Raw genomic sequence first — 26,862 nt, 5'->3', positions numbered from 1 at the left:
CCCCCTCCACTCTCCTCACCGCCGCTTGTTTTCTCCAACTTGCATGCAGGCCAAAACACACGCTTACTCCTTCATGCCAAGCCCAGTCCAGAGTAACTAAGAACCCTGGCAGCTCGAGAGAGAAGCCCAGAGCAGCGACAGACAGCGAAATCAGACAGAATCTGCCCATTGCTAATGCTCCTGCCTCTGTTCTAGCTGGAGGAGACCTTCCTGTGGATCTATCAATGACTTCTTTGTTTGGTTTGTTGCAGAGTACCCCCTCTTTCAGCCCCCTGGAAACAGCCTCCGACCTGCAGCAGTAGTAAGTCCATCTTTATCCTTCTTTTTCAACGTCTTGTGCTCTGAATCCTCCAATATGCTGATGATTTTTTAATGCATGTTATGAAAATAAATGTCAGGGAGAGATTTCTCCACCCTTTAGAGCTCGCCCGCTTGCTGCTGGGGGATTCCTGCTTCCTCAGGAGATCCTGTTCATAAACCAAAAAGCTGTCTGAACAGTGGGTCCTCTGTCTGTATTTCATGATGTTTTTAGAAGGGTAGGGAATAGTAGAGTGGAGTCATAGGTGCTGTGACATTTAAACATAGTACCCTGGATGTCAGTTAGATAGAGGGAACTACTGCCTAGCTTAAAAACCGTTATCTCAGAATGAATTAGCAACTGGATTATGAACAGTGGTTGTATCCTATAGAAAGAAAACTGAATAAGCCTGATCGAAAGCTGGGACTAATATTTCTGTTTTTGTTGTTAGTAAGGAAGTTAGAACTAAACCATGGTGACTGTCTTGTGCTCCAGCCCAGAAGAAAGTTTTCTTTCCATTTCTGCCAAAACCTTTCCATCTGCTATAATCATTATGTCATCACAGTGGAGTATTTGAAAATATATTTCAGATCCAGATTTCATCCTTTGGTTTCTTTCTAGTTTTGTAAGGTAGAGGTTTCTCATGAAGGGTGGTGGAAGTCCATTTACCTAAAACTTTTCAAAGCCTCGATTCATAAACTGACTTCCTTCAAAGGAACATATGTTTAAGGCAGGATGTTTTTTCCCTCAAGGTCTGATTGCAATTTGAGACATTCAAAGGACATCTTTGCAAAGAAATGAAAAAATACACCAGAGAATAAAAGCTAAACTAGCACGTGAATTAAATCTAAGGACATGCTGTTGTACTATACTCTGTTTTACTATAAATGCAATAATTCATATGTGCAATAAAAGACTTATCATCATTCCATATAAACAGGTGAACATTATAGTTTGCCTGCAGCAGGTCTGTCATTGGTTCGCTCTGAGGCAGCGCACTGACTGTTGATTTCACCAAACCCTTCCCAACAGATGGTCTTAAATCATGCCTGGCTCCTGTGCTGTACATTTCCTGTATAACCTTATGTAAATTCTTATAGGTAACCTAGAACCAAAATGATTTTAATGGCTCTCTGCAGTCAGCAGTCCACACATTTTTCTAACAGCTGTGAAAGAGCCTCTTGTTGGGCCAGTGAACATGAAGGGGTAATGTAGCCATACATTTGTGCAAGCTTGTAAATCTGTCTTGGCACCACTGCAAATCTAAGCACATTTAGAAAAACAAGTATCTTTAGTGAAAAGGCTCTGTATGGGTTTTTTATTTCACTGGATGACACTGGAGCCTCCATCACTTGAATGTGCATACATCCATGTACATTTAAAGGATGTTAAAGACAGTAAACCCGAGAGATGTAAAGGTGCATGGTGGAAGCTGATGCACTATGTAGGAATGTCCAGAGAATTTTTATAGACATCTGTCTTGCTGGCCTGTCTAGAATGCCAACTTATGCTTATGAGCCAATGTTTCATCTCTCAACATCAGTCTCCAAATTGTGCACTTTCTTTCTCAAGTGTGGCTTTTTCTGTCTCTAAATATTTTGTCTCCCACAAGTCTGCGAAGACAGGAATTACCTCAAGATATGCTAAATAAGAACCATATGACAGCTTATTTTCCAATTTGTGTGCCTCTGTTTATCATAAAAACTTGTAACAAAACTCCTCTGAATGAACTGGAGTGTGTTTAATTAGCTGTTTTGTGTTCACTCACTCCTGTCCAGCTCAAGCAAGTCTGGACACAGCGAGGTGGAGAAGGACGGAGGATCATCGACGGGTGAGCCTACGGCTCCAGAATGCGACCGCCAAGTTTACAAGAGTGTCCTGGAGGGTGGAGACATTCCCTTACAAGGTCTACGGGCCCTAAACAAGCGCCATGGTAGCTCCTCCTCTTCTAAAGGTAGGACATGTGGCCAGTAAAATGGAAGGTGTGCGTATGTTTTTGTATTTGGATGTTGGGCTAGACAGTACAGCCGGCCCATTAAAAGCCTTTCCTGCTGAGACAGAACCAATGAGTTACAGACACTTATGTTGGATCATTTAAAATGTCAGACAGGGATACATGTGTTTCCGTTTACCTTTCTGTTGAAATCCTCACATTTTCTTTGCTCCCAGACATCACAGCATTGGCCAGTCACATCGCAGCATTCATTACCCCAGTAGCTTTTGATTTATTATTGATGTCATGGATGTTTTCACCAGACCTGTATTGGCCATCTGCTTTGGAAAACTCATGGAGGGTGTGAGGTTGCCTTGCTAAGTCGATGGAAGTTAACCTTGGGGATTTTCCCCGCTCTTGCTCCAGTTGTGAGTCGCCAGTCACTAGGCAGGCTTAGGGCAAGACTCCAGAGTGTTCCAGCGCCAGGGAGAGATGGATGAGAGGGGACCAGCGAGATAAACAAAGCATTGCTCTTTAAAATCCATCCAAGCAGGGGTGAGATAAACAGGAGGGACACAGAGGGTGGGCAGGCATGAGGAAGTCAGCTGTCAGTGTGAGGTCAGGGACTGGAATGCCTGCGCACATGGTCGAGCAAAGAAATGCTGGGGGAGGTGAGGGGAAGATGTAAGGAAGAAAAAGAAAGGCATGCGTGACATGTCATTACATTATACCTAAGAACAGAACAACACAGAAAGAGTCCACTCAAGAGATAACATTAAGAATATTTCCACAATAATAACTAATAGATGGACTATATCTACAGCAGTTCAGAAGAGAACATGCATGTCAATGGTGTTGAAACCCAGATATACCAAAATAGCTGCTAATTTTTATTTTTGCCTGTTACCTACTGGAAACCTCGCCACTCCAGTCAACTGACTACAGTAGCATGCTTCTCTGTTAGCTTCCTGCCAGAGGCACCACCTTGATCATTAGCCTCACTTACTGTTCCCCACATACAAGGTGAAGTCTTAACACGCCCAAAGTAAGAAACAAGCGCTAGAAACCAAACATTTTATCATGTGCTTGTTTCCCATAAAATCTTTTTGTTTAAAAAAAAAAATAATAATCTCCTCGAGGGCACTTTAGTGGCCAAACTGTTAACTCTTCACTTTCCACATCACATAGATTAATTATCTCATTTACTTCCTGTCTGTGTTGTTTTTCTGGCAGATATGAATGTAACAGATGGGTCACTTGTGATACAGAAGAGTCCCACAGCATGTCAAAGTGTTGTGTCATTTCCTGGTTTCCATCTGCTACCACTCGCATACTATAGCCAAGAACTGACACAAGTATTTCTCTAGAGATCTTTTACAGTGATATTTTACTCATCAGGTTGAATCAGGATAAATTTTATTTACAGCTGTTTAGGGCAGCAGTATATTAAAGGTAGTGTCCAAAGCCCATTTATTACCAGCGTAAGTGCTAAAAGTAGAGAAGGAGAATATACTTTATACAGGAGGTCAAAGCAGGACATGCAACAATGTGTGTATAATGTGTTTAGCCTCAGAATAAATACAAAATAGACAACACGTTTTATTGTTTTATTGTCTTTTTGTTTTTAAATTGCTCTGGTACTATAGTGTTAGTTTTACAAATTCCTATATGACCCTAAACAACACAGAACATTTCATGGCATGTTGCTATTTACTTTATGTTATTTGTTATGTTGCTGTTTATAGAGACATTGATAATGCAGGAATCTAATCAACAGTCAGTTTCCCCTTGTTCCATTTTTTACAAAGCAGAATTCTTCACTGCAGCACCACACTGTTAGTATAATAGCCATCAGTTACTTGATGTGCAATGCATCAAGTCTACTTCCTCTTTTCATCTACTTTTGACGGAACTTGGTCTTTAGAAATGTTCCTGACTCAGTTTTAACGTGTATGTGTGTAAACCTGTGAGCATTGTAATCTAATATGTTGTTTATTCTGTTGTCCTGCATGCTTGCCAGTGGATTATAAAGGTGGGAATGGCTATATAATTTCGCCCTGCTCCTCTGTAAATAGTCGATCAGTTCTTGCCAGTAATGCAATAGGTAACCAGTGTAAGAGTAAGAAGCCTCTGTCTGCAGCTAAAGCCTGCATACCACAAATCCTGCCCTCTAAGTTCAAGCCCAAGCTGCTGCCACCCAGTGGTGACAGTCAGGAAAGCCAGACCAAAGCTGTCAGGCACCCAAAGGCCCACAGCTGTGAGGATCTCTACACAGGACCATGTGACAGAGACTTTGCTGGAGCTGAGGAAAAAGATAGTGGGCAACATTCAGACGTTAGGTCTAGCTGTGCCAGCATATGTGCAGATGGCCTCTGTGATGTTTCCCCTGCAATTAGGAGAAGCAAGTCTGACTTTTCTAGCCTGTATAGGACCATGCATCACATCCAGCGACCGAGCTCGGCAGGTTGCAGTCCCCACGGCAGCGTCCGCAGCCTGGCTTCTCTTTTTGAGAAGGTAAATGGAGAGGGTGATGAAAGGTCAGAGGCTGATGATGGAGATAACATTCCACGAGACGCTGTGTCATCACGAGTCAACGAGTTTGAAAGGATCATCCAGCAGTTCAGCGCTGCACCCAGCCGCTCCTCGTCTCTGCCCACCTTGCACTCCAGCAACAGCCATAGTCCCAACCAAAGCCCCGCTCATCTTTATATGGCATCTGCAGTGTCAGCCGAGTCACTTCTAGTAGCCGATGTCACCCAGACAGATTCCAGTTCCCCAGTGGACGAAAAAGGCAAAACCTCCGTGGAGGAGGCCTCGTCACCAGGCAGTCTGACCTCTGACCAGTCTGACAGGTTTAACATCGGGACTAATTTCCCCTGTAACACCGAGGCAGAGGTGGAGCAGATCTTCAGTAAAGGTTCCCCAGAACTCATCCAACAAAATGTTGGATGCGCATCAAAGCTTCCAGAATCTCCTCCACAACACAACCATCTCCTCCACCACCAAGACCACCTCCTGCACCACATGAACAATCAGCTCCTCCTGAGACCCAGCAAGTGCAAAGGATCCTGCCCAGCCTCCTACACACGCTTCACCACCATCCTCAGGCACGAGAGGCAGCAGGCCACGACTCAACAAGAGAGGCCACCTCAAGAGAAGAAGACTACACTGCCTGGGAACCTCTTCCTCATGGGTCCCGCTCCATTTAGGTTACGGAAGAACCTGCAGTCCCACCAGACAAGGAGGACCATTTTAGCCACCAAGGTTACAATGGGCACCCAGAGGCACTGCAGCCTTTCCCCTGAGCTCAGACCCCTGATTCCTCAGCGCCTGTCTTCCCTGGAAGTCCTGGAAAGGCTGAGTAACGTTGAAGGAGGCAACACTGACTACCTGAGTAATGGACAGTGCTTGGATGCCAACGGGAACCTACTGCAGCCGCTGGCAGCTCACCGCAGAGGTGGCTATCTTCATCCCTTCACCACTGTCACCCTCCTCTCTCCTCCCTCTGTGGTCACCCATTTATCAACTCTGTCTTCACCTTGTGTCCCTTTTCTCTACAAAGCGACTCCGCCACCTTCCATCTCTAGTCTGTGTGGTCTGTTTAAAGGTGGCAGGAAAGCCTCCATCTCATTGTGAGCCCATTGGTGCTCTTCCATTTCTCTGTGATTGATTATGGTCCCCCAAACCTTTCAAAACACTTCGGCAGCTTTTGGTAATGTATATCTCCTTTTGACATCAGATTTGAGTTGTATGCAAGAGTGCTACAGCCTGCATAAGCATTACATCAAACCAGATGAATCTGTTACATGGTTATGGGTCATATAAAAGGAAATATAATATTAACGTTTTATGTTCCACAATGATATGTCAAATTTTGTCCTTATAACCTCATCTTTAACAACAATCCCAGAAATCCACTGCAATGTTTAAGCAGGTTATTATGACCTAAGATTGCATACACTCTCTCAAATTGATGTCTCACCATGTCTGTATTCATATTTTATTTCCCAGCTTATTGGGGACTGTTTACATCTGCCATCTTTCATTCTCACACTATAAAAGGTTTGTTTTAGCCAGACAGGATGTTTTCCTGCTTTGATTTCTTTTACGTAACAGCTGGTACTTGGAGCATCAGAAACAAAATGAAACATCTATGGTGATGTGGGGAGCAAATTAAGTAACAAATTACAAGCTGAAACTTGATCAGTAAAATCATGATGTCAGGATGTTTATTTTGTATAAGGTACAATATTATATAGAGTTCATATTTTCTTTCCTGCATTTGTTTTTTCACGAACACACATGGGATCATTCTGTGTTCATCCCTATGCGCATGCAGGATTACATTTGGCTTTTTTGACATGTGTGTGCTTTTTCTTTTAGTGTTTCAGAATTTCTAGTGTTCATTTAAAGCATGTGTGGTTGTACTGTAGTTATTGTATATTTTTATGATTCTGTTGATTAGAATTAGGGATTTGACTACAATATCATTGTCTTATGTTTGAAAAGTTTTGTTCTTTACTTGGGCTTACTGAAAAGGCTTTGCAGTATAAACCTCTCTCTGTTTCTGTTTCAGACTCATCCCCAGCCCATGGGGAGAGCCAGGATGAAATGTTGCGGAGACGTCATGGGGACAAAGAGGTGAATCCACTTTAAACTCAAGCCAAACTTTCATAAATTTAACCTCACTGACTGCTTCAGTAAAGAATAAAAGAGTACACAAGACCCATATCTGCAGGGAACAAACAGTCTAGTCTGGTTTCCTGGCAGAAAATCTTGGAGGAGCAGCGGCGGCTGAAGCGGGAACAGGAAGAGGCTGACACAGCATCGAGGCGACACACGGGCATTGTTCCAACGCACCACCAGTTCATCACCAACGAGCGCTTCGGAGACCTGCTCAACATCACAGATAACACAGTGAAAAGGAAATCAGGCATAGAGGTACAATGCAGGGCTTGTCTCATCCTTCTGTAAGCAGGAAAAGTGATGGCAGATGCTTTGTCAGTTTGTGCGTGAGTCCCAGTTTGTGCTGGGAGGGGGTGGGTGGTGATGAGCCTGTCAGCAAGATTTCTGCAGACACAGATGGCTTTCTCCTCTGAGTCAAAATTCAGACGATGAGAGCAATAGTTGTTGTAGAGTTTATAAATGAACATTTCCAACAGACTTTGCACACACAGTCGACTAGGTACACTGTATACAGAATGTGTTTATCAGTTCTGCCAGTGTTTCTAACAAAGTTTTTCTGAACTCTTGGAGGGTTAGTCTTACTGTAAACAACCCACTATAGTTTCTATCTGGGCATGCTTCAGAGGACAAGTAACCCGGTCAGTCACAAGCATGTCATTGCTGTCATTGGTAAAATATTTGTCTACAGAGGGGACTCTGAAAGGACAACCCAGGTTTACAGTTAACAACGAACACCAGAAAGTCTTCTTTATTATTGTAAATTATAAAGCACAGAGAGAGGCCAAAAAGTGACAAAGGTGTGTGTACATAAGAGTATTTAGTGTGCAAGATTTATATTTACTGTATCTAGCTGTAGTCATAAAAAAAGAGTCATAAAATGCTTGTTTTTTTTTCCTGCACAGAAAACTCCAGCCATGGCTCGCTTTGACTTTAGAGCAGAATCTCTAAAGTAAGTAGGAAAAATCTGAAATTTTATGTAGATGCAGGATAAAGCCAATTCAGTCAATGCAGAGGTAGTCCAATACAAAACTGGGAGCATTTGTTTTTAGGCTGTTTATTTGATTTAAAATATTGTAAAAATCACATATGTGGTAATATTGGTTCCACCTTGCTTATTATCAGAGAAGAAATCACTATTTAAATGTTGATGTTTTAAAATTGTAATTCTTTCATTTTTATGAGAGAAACTAATATCTCTGCAACTTGATTTCTAGGGAATTGCCATTTCAGAAAGGAGACATTGTGTACATCATTCGACAGGTAGATCAAAACTGGTATGAAGGGGAACATCATGGAAGAGTTGGTATTTTCCCGCGAAGCTACGTTGAGGTATGTGGGTTCTCTCTCTCACAATGAAGTTTCTTGAAAGGCAGCTAATTGTAGAAATTAAAGAATGTTTAATATGTTCTGATTCACATGTATGACAAACTCAGAAACTGCTTCTCGTTTCTTCCTAAAATTGTGTTTCTTTGCTCAGTCATTTCTGTTATTTGTCTTCCTGTGCAGCTCCTTCCCCCCACAGAGAAAGCCCAACCAAAGAAAAGTGCCCCTGTACAGGTCCTAGAATACGGAGAGGCTATCGCCCGCTTCAACTTCAATGGAGACACAGTGGTGGAGATGTCTTTCAGAAAGGTGTGGTGAAGGAATTAATTATCACACACTGAAAAACATTAAAGTTTTCAACAATATTTAACAATCTTCTAAACCTCCTATGTTTGCAGGGAGAGAAGATCACATTGATTCGGAGAGTTGATGAGAACTGGTTCGAAGGCAAAATATCCGGCACTAATCGGCAAGGCATCTTCCCTGTCACCTATGTAGACGTGCACAAAAGGCCCCGGGTCAGAAACGGAGTGGAGTTTCCAGACCCTCCTGTCAGCCAGTCGCCACAGCGCAGCACTAATACTTCTCCTCAGGTAAGGACAAGGAGCCAAACTGACAGGTCGATGGTAGAACATGTAATTGAGCGTTTACCTACATTTTTAGCTATTGTGATCACTTTGATGCCCACCTTTAATTTATTTTTTTTGTTACTAGTGAATTTGTTTCATCCTTCATTTCCTTTCCTTTCTCTCATCCCTTCTTCCTCTCTCTGCCTCTATCATCTTCCTCCTGTTATTATAAAAAGCTCAACCGTCTGACCACCTCTCCCCTGCCCCTCCCTCGCTCCCCCCGCCGCTCCGTGTCCCCCGAGGTCCACGCTATCTCCTCTGAGTGGATCTCCTTGACTGTGGGAGGCGGGAGCCCTCCTGCTGCCCCCACCCCACCCCTGCCACCGCTGCCCACTGTGTCTTACCGCTGCGGCGAGTACCTGCCCCCACCATTCTCTGTCAGCCCTGTGCCTCCCATCACCGGCAGCCCATACTGCATCTCACCTATGGCCTCCCCATCAGCCTCCCCGCTCCCACCGCCTTACCCTCCCAGGCCTAACTCAACCACTCCCTTCCTTACATTCACCCCTCCTCAGGGGGAGGACTTCCTACTCTCCCATCCCTCTTCACATCTGTCACGCAGCATGAGCCCGTGTGGATGGCCTGTGCTGGAGGGCTGGCTCAGGGGGGAGAAGGAATTGACAGAGGGGGAAGGCACAGAGGGGGATGGGGGCCGTGCAGCCCAGGGCAACAGGCAAAATAGCCCTGCAGAGGTATCTTCTGCATGGTGTGCGGTGTTGTATCACTCTGCAACATGGGCTTTTGGCAACAGTTTGATTCCCTAAACTAGACATACTGAAGCAGAAGTGTACATGTTGTGGCTAAATTATATGTGGCCTGAAGTTGATTTTAGCCAGTTGGAGAGATACATCTGGTAGTTTATTAAAGGCAGAATAAGTTCACCTTTATCACATTAGTGAAGACTGCAAATATGCATGATGTTGTGTGTGTTTGTGCGCTACTAACACGCTAATATTTTACAGTGTTGAAAAAGAAGAGTTTCAGATTCCTAGCTGTAAGAGCAGCTGTTGTGCTTGGATTTCCAGGACTGTATTTAGATTCAAAGTAATTTTTTTCTACATAAAATTTAACATATGATTGCATGTTGATGTGCTGTGCAGAGGTGGTAACTTGAATGCACTGGGAAGTTGTACGTTTATTTTGAACAGTGACATATTTATTAGTGAGTATTTATAGGTTTCACGTGTTGGTTTCTATTTCAAAAGGTGTTGCAAGCTAAAATTTCAACCTGCAGGAAACCTACAACCTGACTGTCTCAGCAGTATGACAGTATCTATAGCAGGTGGACAATGCTGCCATCACCAGGGAACAGCTTTTATTTTTTATGTCCAGACTGATGTGATATTTTTGTGTTGCAGTTTGTGAAGAATGAAGGTGACCATCATGGACAGAGCTCCAGAAGCCCTGTGATGCTGTTTGACATCCAGGATAACAACAATGTTAACTCATTTGCGGTAAGATGATAAAAGTTTTACAAACATATTGTGTAATTATGTAACTTCATTTTTAACCTACCATCTTCAAACATCCATTTTACTCACATCACCTTTAACAGGCATTATGCCTTCTATATTTGTTTTTCTTATTTGTGCAGCATACAGTTGCACATATAAGATTGTAGAGGACCAGCCTTTTATCAAAGGAATAGTTCAACATTTTGGTTTTATTTTTTGCTTTCTTGCCAAACATTAAAAAGATAAGTATCTCTCTTTTGGTTGTTGGTTTGTTAAATATGTTACTGAATGGCCAGTTAACTTTAGCAGCATCAAAGTTGGTTATTCAAAGCTCACTTATCAACACAATACAGCACAAACATTGTTTAAACCCGAGGATTAGATTTTTTTATTGGAAAGTAGTTCAAACCTACTGGAAAGGTTGTCTGATCATTTACATATAGACAATTGAAAAAAACAAGTCAAGCAAAGGTTTACTGGCCCATTTAGCTTTTCTCCCCACTCATTCTATACACTTTATTAAAAATACAGTTTACCTTTTACAAGCGCTACCCAAAATGTCCAACTATTCCTTTAGGTTTTACCTGTTAAAAAGTGAACTAATATTTTATGTTTCCTGTCTACGTGCTCTCACTCTGGTGTCTTGCCTTTTCATGCCAATCCCTCTGGGTTCCTCCAACATCTCCTCTGCTTTTTCTTCTGGCTTTTAACGGATCACTACCTGATTTTCCCTTTCTACTTATTGGAGCTACCTTCCTGTCTCCTTCACCCCCCTTCCCTAACTCTTTAACTCCTCACCTCTCCCCTTCAACTTCACCTCGGCCTCTTCCGGGACACTCGGTGGGCCTGCTGTCTGTCTTTCTCTGATGACTTCACCTGCTACTAGGAGGCAGTGTGTAATGAGATCTTAAATATAGCTGAGACCTCGGTGAGGTACTGCAGCACCCTGTCCCACCGCCCCCATGATTCTGTCCATAGACTGCACCCCCACCTCAGTAAACAATCTCTCATCATTTCCCAGCAACCCCAGTCACACAGCAGCAGCCCGGAGCCGAGCCGTCTCAACTGTGGAATGTGAGTAAGATCTGAGTTTTAGTTTTAGTTTTACACAGTTTTTTAATTGCACTTTAGGTCACCCACCCTTTTATTTTTAGTGAATAACGTTTCGTCTCTTTTCAGCTTTGCAAATTTGCAATTATTTTTTTGTGTCCTGCTCCAGTTTCCAGGCTTTGTACAGTTACGTGCCACAGAACGATGATGAGCTAGAGCTGCAGGAGGGAGATCTCGTCAGCGTCATGGAGAAGTGCGATGACGGCTGGTTTGTTGGTATGTGCCTTGGGATAAATTCCTCAGAGATGCAGTCACACTGGCGCTGTCACATTATTCCATATAGGGTTTCTGAAGAATGACAGTAAAGAACCACATGTGTGCAATGTTATATGTAGGCTTTTTGAAGAGTGCAATGTGCTTGCACGCTTCCTGCTCTTTACTTCAAATATATCTGAGATGACATAGTTTTGTACAAAATCGATTTAGAATTTTGAGACAGAACACTTGAATTTCCTGTTCTCTGATCTAAGTTTCTCTTTCTGTTTTTCTACAGGAACTTCAAAGAGGACAAAACAATTTGGGACTTTCCCCGGGAATTACGTGAAGGAGGTGAAACTGTAAAGATATCTAATCTGGCTAAAACACATGGTTGCCTGTCAAGCTTGGGAAGTCATTTCTATCGTGCATGGCTGATTGGTTAGAATAGTCATTTAGCCAGGCGATTCCATTTTGTCTGGGAAAGTGATCAGTTTGGCCTGAGGTATGTCAAACTGTAAGAGGCGAAGACAGAGATGCTCACTGCCCAAACCTCAATATGGTGTACACCTTGATCATTCAATACACAGTCACTTAACAGAATTTGTCCGTTCCACATGTGGAATCTTCTGTGTGAAAACCTACCATAAGCTAGCTTTTAATATAGAGTACACACAGTAGCTTCCATCTCGTCCATGTAATTTAACCATTGCGCAAGTGTTCAAGTAGCACCTCAGTCTGGAGGCCGGCAGCAGAAAGAGCAGATTTTATTACCTGAGATGGACTTTGGAGGAGTCAGAATGTATCTTTGTATTATTTGGGGGTGGGAGCGGTTTGTCATGAGCTACCTTTTAGCACCAGAGATGTTTGTCATGATGCAAACCATGCATTTCATTAATCATAATTATTTTTATTTGTCTAGCGTTTGCTTGCAAAAGAAAAATTCAGTGTTGGGATTAATTTACCATGGATGTATTTAATGTGATGGTTAATTCTTGGATGGTTTACCTCATTCAAAATGTAAGAAAATAACTATAAATATATTAGGCCTTACATGTGAAGCCTTTTTAGAAATATTAATCTGACATACAGACAGGAAAATAAAGATTGGCTACTTTTGAAGAACATCACAGTATTTAAAACTCCCAAAACTCCCAGTGTAACCCAAAAATCTTTCTATACCACTTAAGTATTGTCTTTGTATTCTATTCAAAGGTTGTAATTCAACAGCCGCATGCATGACTATGAACACTAAAATACTGACATCTCATCTAATTCAGAAACCAATACTGTGATGGATGCCTCAAAAAAACTTTAAAAAGTATATGCACATCCTATATTTTTGAGAAACTATTTATTTGTCATTTTACACCTCCTTTGTTAAAATAGAAGCAAACTGTGTTTGCTGATGGGTGATGCCTGTAAGTTAGCTGATTCCAGCTCAACGACAGGATAGGTGCGGTAGCACTTAACTTCCTGTTTGGTAAAGGAGATCCCACCAAACAAGTAATAGTAGATTACTCATTGGTGGCAAAAAAAAAGCTAATCAATGTTTTAAGTACAGCCAACAAGGTGTCTTATAAAATGATGCTGTTTTTTTAAAAGCATATGAGATTTTAACCATGCCCTTAATGATAAGATTGTATGTTTTAGTCATGTAAATGTGTACAGAAAACTTTAAGAGGCCTTCAAATATTGGCTACATATTTTCATATGTAATGACTCCAACTTGGGTAATGCAGTTAGTGGAATGACTCACATAGTAAGTATAGCATCCAGTATAAAATTGAGATTGGCAAACAAATCAGAGCAGGAAACACTGTCACCCCTATATGTGCACCTTTAGCTCAAAGAAAACACAAGCTATGGCAACGTTAACTGTGTCTGCACACTGAACATTAATATCTCCTTGATATAAAATTGCTTTGAATTCGGCTATCAAAGCATCAGGGGCGTCTTCCTGTGAGGACAAAGCTCCCACATCTTCATCATCCGATCTTGTAAGAGACACCACATGTCAGAGTAGGTTATCTACACATGCACATAGAAGCATGATAATTATTGTTATTTTTTTCTTTGCTTGTATTTTCATTAAATTCCTCATTGTCATCAACCACTGAAGTATGCTCCCCAGTCCTTAGCAGAGCTGTCAAATTGTACTTGCAAAAAATTCTCAGTGCGTGTTAGGACCTGCCCAAAGTAGTACATGGGTGTAGTTTTAGGGACAATTGTTGAAAAGGTATTTTAAAATACCAGGAGGGTTGCTCTAGTGAGGAATCTGAAGCTTACTATTACGTACTTTTACTAATCAAATGGTGTCAGACTATCAGTGGCCTACCATTCAGGATAACTCTTTGATTAGCTCTATACAAAATCTAAAATACAAAGTGAAGTATTGAAGGATAAAAGTCTCACTTAATAAATCTAACAGTGTTACTGTATATCTCAGTTTTTTTGAATGTGTAAGCAATAGTAGTGCAGTGATGATTGCCCTTATTGGACCATAATTTGAAGCTGTATGTGACTAAAACATTAGTGATATATGAAGTTTAAAAATCGATGAAGTATTTAATAAAATCCTGCAGCACTCAGTGTTTCGTCCTCTTACAAAATCAGGTGTTGCTTCATGCAATAAGCACCACTGAGACTCTCTGAAATGAAGTATTTACTCAGAAAAATAAAACAGAATGTAATGCACTGCATTGTGGGTTTGCCTGTATAGCACTGATATAATGTTCAGGTATTTTGTGACACCACAAAAGCATGTTTTTCCTTCCAAATGCTGGCCAAACATTTTTGTTCCTGTGTAACACTAGCTTCTCATGAATGTGCTGATTGGTTGGGAGTTTGTGGACCCAAAGGCTATAAAATAGTTTGTCTTCCATGAGAGAACAAGAAAAGGATGAGTTTTGCTCCATCTCTAACACACTATAGTGGTCACATAAGCAATCCCTCATTTAGCCACAAAACAACTCGCAATTAATTCTTTCTGTAATATTGTGCTCTGTAAAACATCACAGGATGTATGAATGTATGAGTATATGAATCTGGCTCAAACAGTGTACACATGCAGCACAGCACAAGAATGACTGTAAATATGTAAAATAAGAAGTCGACTGTGAGTGATGGGAGCATCAGATTGAGCTTCTCATCACTTGCAAAGGTTTATTTACCTGAAGGTTTTTTGGCAAAGCACAGAGTGGAGCGTTTATGAGCACAGGAAGTTTGACACATATGAACATTACGCTGCCATTTGTGAGGATCATAATTCCTTACGTTTGAAGCAAAATTGTGCCTCATTTTCATTTTTTGTTTTTTTGTTTGTTTGTTTGATTATCGCTGAAATGTATCCATGATATATTTAATATAACAATTGTTTTCCCATCAGTCTTAGTCTCTGGGATGGGGGAACATTTACTAAGAACTTGTCATGTACTGTACCTAAATGTGTGACACAGTGCTTCAACATAATGATTAATAATCATAACAATGGACTAGTTTGATGAGACACACAACCTGCAACACGTTTGGTTTGTTTGCTTCAATTTGCAGTGCTGTTACATTGACAATATTAAAATAAAATTCTATACACTGCTGTGACTTCAGTATTATGCAATATTTAATAAATCAATTTAAACCATTTGGTGTGAGTTGCCTTCCTGTAAACTGAATGAAAACAGAGGGAATCCTGTGATGAAACACAGTTTTTAACACAGTCTTCTGTGAAGTGTGTTTTAAAAGACAAATCCTCTGCTCAAATGCATTTGTGCTGTAAATGGAGCTGTTAGTTTGGGTTGGTGAAATGTGGCTTGTTATGTAGTGATTATTATTGATGTTGTATACTATTTAGACAACACCCTGGGCAATTATAGAAATAAATACAATGGTGAAATTAGGGATAGCTTCTGTAATATCAGTCACTTTACTAGCTTATTCTAGCTGCTCTGTGAAGCCTGTGACACATGCTGGTTAAAAATCCAATTAGAGTGATGGTGTTAACAGATGTGTTTCTACAGAAATGGATCCTTTTCACCTGGATTAAGCGCATATTTTGTAAGAGTTTGGTAAGCCCACAAAAGAGGACGTGTTTCATTGTGTCAGTGTGCCTGGGGCTTTTCTCTGCACTTTCAGCAGAGCTCCTAGGGCAAGAATTTTTATTTTGGGAGTGGCACATTCCACATCCTGGGATTTGGCTCTACCATAAATGGTAAGCTTGCATATAACAAGGTGACGTACCGGTAGGCCGACGTCCCTACAACTAACAGTACTACTTGTCTGAGAGTTAGAAAAGTGATGAAGGATCACTCCGCAAAGTATTTTCCAATCATGAACCGTTAAGTCCTATTGGGCAACACATAAGCACCCTACTCATTTTTAAATATGTTACTTTTAATCAAAAAGTTCAACATCAAACAAATGTTAGACTGTGATTTCATCAGACAGATGTGTATATATATTGTAAAGTTATTAGAGAATACCAGTTACATAACAAACAAACAAATAAATAAATAAAATTTGGAATACATCTAGCTCTTCAAAATCACTCACGCCATCTAATACAAACGCAATATAACGTTTAATCAAAGGAACAATGTATATCAGGCTCTTGATAAACAGATTATGTTTTTTTTATACATAAATTTATATATTTCATTTATTATTTTCATGAGAATTGATGACAAACAAAACAAGCTTGTCACGGGTTTTATCTTAAATGCAATGTCTCGGAAATGAATGAATATACAAGCAGTTGCTGTCATGCATGTGTCACGTGACATGTAGATTTTACAGCACCGTATTCTTACCTGACGGCTTGATCAACCTTCCCCGCACACTTTAAAGAGTGATGCTTCCTCACACAATACACGATCTTCGTTCTCTCTCACTTATCGGCGAGAAAACTTGTACTCGACCAGCTGAGTCCTGAGAGTCCTCCCCTCTCCGGTATTGATGGGACTACGGCCTATAGATCTCTGCACTTTTCGTATGCTGTAGGAAGTGAACTGGTCGCCGGGGACAGACCTTCAAAGACAGTTTGACGCTAACTTCAGTCGGCTCTGTTAACAAGTAACGACATGCCTCTCCGGGTGGAAATGCAGGGTCCTGGGCCCTGGGGATTCCGGCTGGTTGGGGGAAAGGACTTCGAGCAGCCACTGGCTATTTCCCGGGTGAGTAACGTTACGTTTTGCTGTTAGCTGCTACACTCATCTGTGCCTGTCCCGGCTAAAACTTTCACTTGTTGTCTCCTCTCGATTTTTCTAAGACTATACGGATAGAAACCTAACGTCAGTGAACCAACTTAACGTAAACCAGCGGCGTTAATGGAAAGCTAACGTTAAACCAAGACTATGTTAGCAAACATTACCTCACCGTGTTGGTCTCTGCTGTGACGTTTTATTTCAGCTGAGCTACAATCATGTGCAAAAGTTAGGACCCTTTATTTTAAAACTCTAAACCTAACATAATAACAATACACATGCAGCAACTACAAATGTTCTTTCATCAACAGAAGTAACCAAATTGGAAATGAGGGTATATAAAGGAAAAAGGCTCTAGTAAAATAATGAAAATTTAAAGTTTGCATCTACCTTGCCTCTACATTTATTAAAAACGAACTTTAGATATACAGCTAGTTGTCCATTAAATATTGTGTTGATGAAACCAAATTGCCATTTGAAAATAAGAGGGTGCTAAGTTTTGCACATGACAGTAGCTTAAACAGTACACTTGCCTGGGTGTTTTATTTCTGTTACTCTAAAGAGCTTCAAATATGGTGGTCTGAAGTCATTGATTGCTGGATTAGGTTTATGCTATTTTAAATATCTTGTTTTTGTGACCTTAACATTTTGTGTTCATGCTAAACCTGTCCACATTTACCAGTGTTTCATCATGGCTGTAGACTTTGGCAAGAACATTTAAAATGCTTTATTTTGAAACACATGAGCTAATCCAAGCTTTTGCAATAGCTGCAGTTACTTTACAAGACTAATGGCACACACAAAGGGATATCACCTGAACATGTTTTACAATGTGGCAATAATGAACTAGAATATGACTCTCTATTGTTTACCTTGTCTAAGTAGCTGCTGTTGTTTCTGCTGTAAATGTTACAGTGGTCTGTCCTCTCCACCCATGGAAAAATGATTAGGAATTCCTGGACTGTGCCAGAGACTCTGTCTGCTTCCAGCCTTTATCTTGAGTGCAGTGTTTGCCCTCAGGGCAGTGCTCGCCCTCAAGGCTCAGTGAAACATTAGAACTGTAGACATGAGTTCTTATCGGGGAATTACATTTTCCGGCTATAAGGGCACATCTAACTATGAACTATTATTTTATGTTTAAGTTGTGTTTATTTCAGAAATAGATGTTAAAAAGTACAAAAGTACAACTTGGCTTTTGGTGGTTTCAAAAAACCTAAAAGCCTCAATTCAAGCTTTTCCCCAAAAGGTTTTTAATTAATGATTTCTCTTGTGTTCTAGGTCAACCCTGGCAGTAAAGCTGCCGAGGCTAACCTGTGTATTGGTGACATAATCTTGGCCATCGATGGAGAATCAACAGACGACATGACTCACTTGGAAGCACAGAACAAGATCAAGGGGTGTATAGATGAGATGGTGCTTTCCATAGACAGGTAGAACAAAACAGCATGCGCCTGTATGGTATGCACAAGCTCAGCCACAATCCAGGTGTTCAGGGAGTGACACTATGTTTATTCATGTTTTCAAAATGGCATGTCTGCCAGTTTATGTATAGCTATGTTGTAATACTGTGCCATGTCATAATATTGCTTCATGAATTTCTGGCACCACATCATTTCAAGCAACAAAGATAAAATGGATTAAACAGGCATATTGAACCAAATGTCTTCAGTTTGGTTCTTGTTATGGAGTCTTGCCGTAAAAACAGAACAACGTCCATTGTGCATTTAAAGACACAGGCAAAATAGTTGATGTGCAGCTACATTGGAAAACACACCCAGAAACAGAATAGTTTTACATTTAAGCTATTGTAAATCTTGCACCTTTCAAGTTTTGTTTTGTTTGTTTGTTTGTTTTTGCTTCCTCTGTCTGCAGGTCAGAAGCAAAATTGTGGTCACCACTTTCATCCGAGGAGGGGAGGTCACATCCGTACAAGATGAATCTTGCATCTGAGCCACGGGTATGTGTCAACATAAAAGCAGGGCTTGAGTGTTTAAAATGATTTCCTTACCTGCCTCCATTCCCCAACTCATTTTATTTAAATTGAAATGGGAAAATCCCATGTACAGGTATACGTATAGTTTCTGGAAGCTTAAACAGTCCCTTTCCCACCACGCCTGCAAATCCTTGTGGCGTTTTTTTTTTTCTTCTCTCTTTTTCCATACTGCCAAGAATTAAGTCATTGTTTACTTCCCAACAGGAGGTTTCCTAGGAGATTGTATTTTATCAGCCAAGCTCTGACGCAAGCCTCAGTTCCTGCCTGCTAAATCGAAGGTTGAGGCCAAAGTGTGAATTCATGTAGGAAACTGTGTGATGTGTCCTAGGCTCTGTATGTTGCGCTTTTTTTTGTTTGTTTGTTTGTTTGTTTTTTGATATAAACACAGAATTATACATTTCAAGCACTATTTGAAACACACTTTTTTAATTCTTTAAGCCACAATAATGCTTTTCAGGCTATTGTAACATGCTAGCAATTCCACTTTTCTTTTTTTGTACATTTACATTTACTTGCATAGACTTTGGGATATACTGCAATTTAATTGTCAGATGCTTGAAGCATTAGCTATATTTGGAGGCATTTCCATGCTCTCTCTTACCATGAAGCATGAGCTAGATTTGGTGGTATTTATGTGCCCACTTTGATAGCATTCCAGCATCATGACGTCTTTGTCTTGAAAGACCATTAGCTATAATTAAGGCAGAAACCACAGTCATGTATCATATCCTGCTGACTTGTGTGACTTTACTTTAAACTAGAAGCAGCAGTTAAGAAGCTCTCTTACCAAACACAGTTTTTAAAATTATTGCAAGTTGCAACACTAATGTATGAAACACTAGAGGTTGGGTGCTTACAGGTGTTGAGTAATATTCATAACTCCCTTGATATCAGCTACATGTTTGTACGTGTACAAAACCTATGAAGTTTTTAGAAAATAGGAGCATGTTTGAAGTTGTCAAAATGTGTGACCACTACTGTTTGCACTAGTGTTGCATGTTTCAGAGAATGTTCACACAAACATGTGATGCCTGCACTCATCTTTTTGCTCTCAAAAGCCTTTAACAGAAGTTTTGGGGTTTTTTTTTGTTTGTTTGTTTTTTTTCTCTTTCATTTTTTAGGAGGTGAAACACATAGGTTCAACCCACAACAGGAGTGCTCTGCCTTTCACTGGTCTGGGCTCCAAAGTCGTGTCCAACCAGTACAACAACCCCTCTGGTCTTTACTCTTCAGAGAACATCAAGAACTTCAACTCAGCTGTAGATGAAGCTAAAACTACGGCACCCAATGAACCCAACACCAAGTAAGATGAGCCGAAATAACACCCTTTGATCCAGTCTGGGTCAACGTTGGGTTCTAAGGGGATCAAGAGTAACTCAAGACAGACTTAAAAAGCAAAGAAAGTGTATTTATAGTATAAAGTATACATTTACAAGAAAGTATATTACTGACAAGTGTTTCTAAATCTTATATGTAACACTTAAGCTACTTTGGCAGTCTACAATTTTAAAACGCAGTTAAAAAAAAAAAAGTTAAATGGTGTATAAAATTTAAAGAATGAACCTTATCTTATAAGGTCATTGATAACGAAAAGTTCTTTGCTGTTTGCTTTTTTTTTTTTGCATCCTGCTAGTCCTGCAGAGATATTGAAATGTAAACACTCACTTTTTAGAGCCCCATTGGATCCATCAAAGACAGGCAAGCGCCCCCCTGTAGCTGCAGAGTCAGAGGTCTACAAGATGCTGCAGGAGAACCAAGAGTCGAGTGAACCTCCTCGACAGTCTGCTTCATTCAAGGTGCTTCAGGAGATTCTTGAGACAGGTAAGCCAGCGTTTATTGTTAATGGCAGTTTTCGGACTGAGGGTGGTATTTTTTTTTTTTTTTTTAAATCAGAGATTAGAAAATGGATTTGCTTCTCATTGCCTAATATAAAAACTACGAATGAAAAGAATTACAGATGTGTAAAAGGTTTTTTGTTTATTTGTTTTTTTTGTTTTGTTTTTTTAGGCGACTCTGATAAACCATCTGGATTCAGGAGTGTGAAAGCCCCCTCAACAAAGATTGGATCATCAGTGGGGAATGCAGACCACTTACCCATGTGTGACAAATGCGGATCGGGGATTGTGTAAGTATTGAATGCACTGTTGACTTACAAATTGCATTTTTTATAGGCATTGCACATAAGCAATGTGTTGGCTATTTATGGCTTTGTCTAAATCCAAATTCATTGTCAAAGCAGTTCTGTGTTCAGGGTTTGCCTCAGGAGATTCAGCGGTGACTGTGAATGCCGTTTAAAGTTTTTACACTTTTACATTATTGAGGTCAGCCGAGGGGGGCTAAAATGTTAGAACCACCTCTTATTATAATGCACATCAGTGCGACTCCCCTACCCATTTTAACCCATTGTACAATTAACACCTTTCTGACAGTTTCAACCTAAAACTGAAAAATTATAACCTTGTAAAAGTAGAATTCAAAACACTGATTCAACCCAAAGATTCTGTTGTCTATGGTTAGTGTGTCTCCCTCTTGTGGTTGAGTTATTGAAAAGTACAAAACAAAAACCAGCAGTTCTCCTGAAGCTCGTTTTCTGCTAAGTCTTGCCATAAAATTTATTCTAGTTGATTCCACACCATAGCTTTTATATTTTATTTTTTTATGTGATAAAACTATAATTTCTTTAAACTTTATAGTTTCAGTGGATTTTACTATTGTTGTTGCTCAGGCCCAATTTAGATCTTCTCCCATTTATCTGGTAAATTAACACATTTTATTGTTGCAGTACAAGATCACATGTGCAAAGTATTAGCTAATTTGTTCTTCTTTTGCCACTGCAATATTTATGCCATTTTGAAAACTATGAAAATGAATCGTATAGTTTCTACATAAATGTGCCTGACTAGCCTTCCTAGGGCTCGGACCATAGTCCCTATCTGACACAAACCTCGTCACCCAACACTGTGGTTTTGTTACAAATGTTGGGTGTTTTGCTTCTAATAAGTTACACAAAGCCCGGTTCAGAAATGTTGTAGAAAGTCTTTCCAAACAAATGAGCCCTGTTACAAAAGCCATTTGGATGATCACAGCTTTAAAATGACATGTTTAACATGTTCACCTCTCAAAATACTACCCTTGGAGTGTGGCTAAATACCTTCTACAGTGAACATACCAAATCATTTTAATCAACGTCATATGTTAGAATCTGAATAAAGAACAGAACTTTGTGTTTATTAAGCCTGATGTTATATGTGTATGTCCGCTTCAGTGGGGTGGTGGTGAAGCTGAGGACCAAGTTCCGTCACCCTGAGTGCTACACCTGTGCAGACTGCGACGTCAACCTGAAACAGAAGGGACATTTCTTTGTGGAGGACCAGATTTATTGTGAGAAGCACGCACGTGAGCGAGTGACTCCACCCGAGGGCTATGACGTGGTCACAGTTTTCCCCAAGTAAAGTGCTTACTGAACCCGGCCTCGGACTGCACGCCACTACAGGACGCCACAACACAATCCAAGACATTCCAACATTTAGCTCTTGCTACTTCTCAGACTAGAAAATGGTCTTCTCTTGCATTCTGCTTCAGTACTGTCACTGGTAGGCAGGACCATAATGAACTACATTTGAAAATGTTAATTTGCACAATAAGTTTGGCATCTACAACTATAAGATGGCATTCCCTTTTTTCTATGTGAAAGACAACCACTGTGTTACAGTAATATTTGTTTTTGGACATTTGTTTGTACATTTTCATTGTGTTCATGATATTAGACAATTTTTTTACCCACAAGACATTCAGCATATTTTATACATTTTTATTAAATAAATAAACATTGTTATTCAGTGAAATGGCTCAAAAACACATTTGAATATTATTGCCAAATAAAATTTTCAGCGAAAACCAGTGGTTTGTCCTCCCAAATAATTGATTGTATTTTCGGAGGTTTCTTTTGTGACAATGTCTTTCATTGTATGGATTAAATTACCAGTACAACGCAGGAAAGAGGCTTTCCAACACACAGATGTGACATTATGATTAAAAAAGCAAAAATTAGGTACACATTTGGTCAGTTTCAATTATTTCTGAGATCGTTTTCAACACATAGTGACTTAAAATAGAAGGCAATAGGAATCGTGGATTCATTTCTTGTAAATATTTTAGAGTTTATTTCATCAACCGATGTGTAAGAGTATCTCGGCTCAAAGTCAGCCGAGGTCACATAACCAGACTCCACAGGTGAAGAGGATTCCCAGTCAGCAGATAAAACGCTCGACGGGCTTCTCGGAAACGATTCCACTAGCAGCTGATCTTCCCCATATGCGCGTTGGTCACACATGCGCAGAGTCTGGGTCAGAGCCCAGATGTAGTTGTATGCAAAGCGCAGAGTTTCGATCTTTGTCATCTTTGCGTCTTCGGGCAGCGCCGGCAGGATGCTTCTCAGCGCGTCCAGAGCGGAGTTAAGGTTGTGCATCCGGTGACGCTCTCTGTCGTTGGCCTTCATTCTGCGCCGGCCACGCTGTCCTGACTTCACACATCTGGGTTTGTGTTTTGGTCGTTTTGTTGAAGGAGCTTCTGTTCCTCGGAAAAATGTCTGTGGCTTTCCATGAACATTTATTCTGTAGTCTTCTGAAGTCCCACCAGCTTCATTCACAATGTTGCGGAGTTTGTGAGAGAGTCTGTGCGCCACTGCGTCTCTGGGTGTGCGCAAGTCACCTGGAGTGCATCGTACTTCAGGAGACATCCTGTGTAATGAAGCAAACAGTTATTCACCAGCTTAAATCCAATCAGTAACTCTGATACACAAGAACTCTTACCACGGTCTTACAAGACGTTGCAATAAATTATGTTGAATTGTGTCTTAAAAGATCATCTAGTGAATGCAAGACTTTGCAAGTCAAAAATTATATTTCCATTTTTTTTCCATCAGCCTCAAAAATGTAAACCCCTACTTAACTGAAATCTAAATGTAAAATCGGCTGTTCTCTTCCAGGCGAATCATCTGCCTCCATCTAACCCTACCTTCTGCACCCTCTTCTCTCAAACATGCTAACTTCATGTCCTCGCTCACTACATCCATAAATCACCTCTTTGGTCTTCCTCTAGACCTCCTGCCTGGCAGCTCACTGTCTCTAGACCTGCCTGGCAGCTCCAACCTCAGCATCCTTTTACCGATATATTCACCAACTCTCCTCTGAATATGTCCAAACCACCTTAATCTGGCCTCTCTGACTTATTCTCCACAACATGTAATATGAGCTGTCCCTCTGATCTTCTCATTCCTGATCCTATCCATCCTTGTCACTCCCAAAGAGAACCTCAACATCTTAAGATCTAGTACCTCCAGCTCAGCCTTTTCTTCAGTGCCACTGTCTCTAAGCCAACTGAAATGATTGAACTAATTTTCTCTGGGAAGTTTTTTCCTTTTCTACGTGGCAAAAATGAAGCGCGTTACGAAGAACATTGTATAACTATCTAGTGAATCTCTAAATAATAAAAGTTAAGATGCGTAACTATATTTGCACTTACCTATACTCGTGAAAGGTGAAGCTGTAGAGACAGCCAGCAGTTCTTGTTAACCCTCTCTTATAGCTTGAAGAAGCAGGGAGTGTATCTGTGCAGCTGACAGTGAGGGATGGATGCGCATCTCTGTCATTTTATATGGCCTTTATCTTATCTTTTTGCTCGGTGGACGCCTGAATCAACAGCGCTTGTCAAGTGGCCAATCAGCTTCCACGCAGGAAGTCCTTCACCCTCTCTCCCTCTCTCTCTCTCTCTTATTTTTCACAATGCTGTATTTCTTTGTGTCATATTCAGTGAAATACATGCGTGGTAAAGTGTCACAAATATAGGTCAGATCATATTTAAACTTAGGCAGCATGCAGAATTGCCGTTGCCTCTGATGATTTTATATTCTATCCACAGTTACTATTTAAAAAGTGGTAATAATAGTTTGATGTAATAACCACTCCACGTTACAATCCCAGCGCTGAGCATCTTGGAAAATACACTATATGCTAGTGACCAAGTGTTTTTACGCATATCACAAACGCAAGAGTCTATTTCTAGGCATATTCTTCCTCCAGCACCAAACACTGTAAAATGACAGGTAAAATATAGGTGTAGTGTAGATGTTCATTGGTCAGCTCCACTGAAAGCAGTCGTGGCTGCAATACATTTTCTCACATTTTCATGTTAATGAGTAGATGTTGAAATTAGGACGGTTGGTATTTCTTAAGTTTAAGAACGATTAATTTAGTACGCAAATATTTGCTGTTTTGTGTTACTTTTATTTGAAAATATTTACATTTTTTAATCGCATGCGAGTTTGCCTTTGTACATGTTATCAGATCCTTAAGGGGTACTTGTAACGCCAGTTTTTACGCACTAAAAATATTGGCACTCGCCGTGCAGGGTACTATACCTGTTATTCATGGTCACTGAGCAAACTAGCTTATAAAATCAACTGCAAGAGGACCATGCCAGTGAAAACTGCTGTTGCCACGGTTATTTGTTTTTTTAATCAAGTGATTGTAATTAGGTTGCATTTGCGTAATTTGACTGGGCGCAAACCGCAGGAGCTGGTGAAGTTGGTATTAAAGAAGTGTAAGCTTCTGTAAAATGGCCGAACTGTTAAATGGTTTCTTGGGAGCTGCCAAATATTGTTTAAAGGGAACGTCCTGTTCATATTCTAGCTCAGAAAATCTAACCCATAACAAAGTAAATGTTAAATTTTAATCCCATAGATATTCGGGCAAACTTGCTTGCTGCGTAAAGCTCCGGTATTTGGACAAAGACAATTACGCATGAGGCCACACAATTAAGAGGACTGGAGAGGGTGAAACCTGTTCTGTGAACTGATAGTACTAAGTGTCTTGTCGTGTGGCACAATAATAAAAGCTTGACTTTTTCTATTTTGCGACCCTGTATCTGTGCGCTATGACATCTCCAAAAACATATCCACTATCGCCACAAAATGGTTGCGCATTGCATTTTTGTAATAAAACTTTATTTTTTGGAAAAGTAAAGATATGTCAACGATACGCAAATACGTTTCAGCTCTGGTGAGGGCGACAGGGGCAGTGTGACAGAGATCAAACATGATTTACAATTGCCAACAAAGGACCACAAAAAACTCTCTTTAAATTTCTGTCTAAATATGTGTTTTAGGAGCAATCTGATAACCATATGCTTTCAATAAACTGGACAAATACACCAGTGAGATAGGAGATGGTGCCTTGCTGTTATAAAAGGCACGAAAAGTCTAAAGTAAACTGAATATTAGCACTTTACAAATAATCTTTGATGCCATATCCATATTCGGATATCATGGACAGGTGTGGGTTTGAAGTTGTCAGTCTCTCTCCTTGATTTTTATCAGTGTGCTGTAGTGTCCTGCTTGTTATGCAAAGTATGGGCAAACATGAGCGCCCAGTTGCTGTGGAAATAGCAGATATCGAAGCAGACTTGCTACGAAAAGTGATTTAACAATATTTAACAATAAACTCAGCGAGCTCCAGAGCAGGTGATAACTGTCCGATGCTCCTGATTAATACTTCCTCTACTACTTCACTTTACAGTCTCTTTTGCTTATTTATTAGACGAAATCTATTTATTATTATTTTAGCAAACAGAGGTACCAGGTGGGGCTTTATTTTCGTCCTCAGCTTTTTGTTTGAAGTACGTTTTGAGGGGGACAATCAAAGTCCAAAAACTCGCTGACCAGATTGTTGTCATCCCAAACTAGCAGCGAAGCCATTCAATGTGCCCCCCTCCTCTTGTTCTCTCTGGTAAAGAGCTGCCGGGGGAGAAAAAAAGAAAAAAGAAACTTCTTTAAGAAAGGAAAAACATCTTTAAAACATTTAATTGCAACCCGGATGCCATATGTACACCTCTTGTGGAACCCCTCAACAATGTGACTGGCTTTTAGAAAGTATGGAGTGCGCCTTTGGAGACGTGTGCGCTTTTGGAGAGATGCGCGCGTCGTGACCAGAATGACCCCGAACACACTTTACACAAGAAGTAATTCACTTTTAATGTGCTTTGGAG

The 26,862-nt window shown here is 40.5% G+C and overlaps 3 protein-coding genes across 11 annotated transcripts in view; 2 read left to right on the top strand and 1 right to left on the bottom strand.

Moving 5' to 3' along the window:
* The window catches only part of LOC137139514 (sorbin and SH3 domain-containing protein 1), a 39,976-nt gene extending 24,708 nt beyond the window's left edge, over nucleotides 1–15,268 (top strand). For 5 of the 9 annotated variants that reach the window (XM_067526906.1, XM_067526866.1, XM_067526874.1 and 2 more), the window contains 14 exons: nucleotides 252–301; nucleotides 2,077–2,252; nucleotides 4,252–5,688; nucleotides 6,808–6,872; nucleotides 7,002–7,172; nucleotides 7,820–7,866; nucleotides 8,132–8,246; nucleotides 8,424–8,549; nucleotides 8,639–8,833; nucleotides 9,046–9,561; nucleotides 10,228–10,323; nucleotides 11,210–11,397; nucleotides 11,543–11,649; nucleotides 11,927–15,268. In XM_067526906.1, coding sequence (XP_067383007.1) covers nucleotides 252–301; nucleotides 2,077–2,252; nucleotides 4,252–5,688; nucleotides 6,808–6,872; nucleotides 7,002–7,172; nucleotides 7,820–7,866; nucleotides 8,132–8,246; nucleotides 8,424–8,549; nucleotides 8,639–8,833; nucleotides 9,046–9,561; nucleotides 10,228–10,323; nucleotides 11,210–11,397; nucleotides 11,543–11,649; nucleotides 11,927–11,994 — 3,357 coding nt within the window. In that variant the 3' untranslated portion in view covers nucleotides 11,995–15,268. The remainder of the gene's footprint in view (nucleotides 1–251; nucleotides 302–2,076; nucleotides 2,253–4,251; nucleotides 5,689–6,807; nucleotides 6,873–7,001; nucleotides 7,173–7,819; nucleotides 7,867–8,131; nucleotides 8,247–8,423; nucleotides 8,550–8,638; nucleotides 8,834–9,045; nucleotides 9,562–10,227; nucleotides 10,324–11,209; nucleotides 11,398–11,542; nucleotides 11,650–11,926) is intronic. The other 4 variants (XM_067526896.1, XM_067526934.1, XM_067526923.1 and 1 more) reach the window with 4 other exon arrangements.
* A 1,287-nt stretch (nucleotides 15,269–16,555) lies between these two features.
* Nucleotides 16,556–22,719, top strand: pdlim1 (PDZ and LIM domain 1 (elfin)). Its single transcript, XM_067526943.1, has 7 exons — nucleotides 16,556–16,796; nucleotides 18,105–18,256; nucleotides 18,699–18,783; nucleotides 19,941–20,122; nucleotides 20,492–20,640; nucleotides 20,827–20,944; nucleotides 22,085–22,719. Exons 1-7 carry the CDS (start codon nucleotides 16,704–16,706, stop codon nucleotides 22,269–22,271), a joined length of 966 nt encoding a protein of 321 aa, XP_067383044.1. The 5' UTR covers nucleotides 16,556–16,703; the 3' UTR covers nucleotides 22,272–22,719.
* On the bottom strand, nucleotides 22,608–24,552 carry neurog3 (neurogenin 3). Its single transcript, XM_067526956.1, has 2 exons — nucleotides 24,343–24,552; nucleotides 22,608–23,558 (listed from the first exon to the last, which is right to left on the bottom strand). The coding sequence occupies exon 2, from the start codon at nucleotides 23,555–23,557 to the stop codon at nucleotides 22,889–22,891; it is 669 nt and encodes a 222-aa protein (XP_067383057.1). The 5' UTR covers nucleotide 23,558; nucleotides 24,343–24,552; the 3' UTR covers nucleotides 22,608–22,888.
* Nucleotides 24,553–26,862: the final 2,310 nt, after the last annotated feature.

Source organism: Channa argus, chromosome 1 (genome assembly GCF_033026475.1).
Source record: "Channa argus isolate prfri chromosome 1, Channa argus male v1.0, whole genome shotgun sequence".
NCBI classification, from domain to species: domain Eukaryota; kingdom Metazoa; phylum Chordata; class Actinopteri; order Anabantiformes; family Channidae; genus Channa; species Channa argus.
This window is presented reverse-complemented; position numbering and strand designations above follow the sequence as displayed.

Coding starts and splice junctions, on each gene's coding strand:
- pdlim1 (XM_067526943.1), top strand. CDS start 16,704: ATGCCTCTCCGGGTGGAAATGCAGGGTCCTGGGCCCTGGGGATTCCGG. Junction 18,257..18,698: donor ATGGTGCTTTCCATAGACAG/GTAGAACAAAAC, acceptor CTCTGTCTGCAG/GTCAGAAGCAAAATTGTGGT. Junction 18,784..19,940: donor ATCTTGCATCTGAGCCACGG/GTATGTGTCAAC, acceptor TTCATTTTTTAG/GAGGTGAAACACATAGGTTC.
- neurog3 (XM_067526956.1), bottom strand. CDS start 23,557: ATGTCTCCTGAAGTACGATGCACTCCAGGTGACTTGCGCACACCCAGA.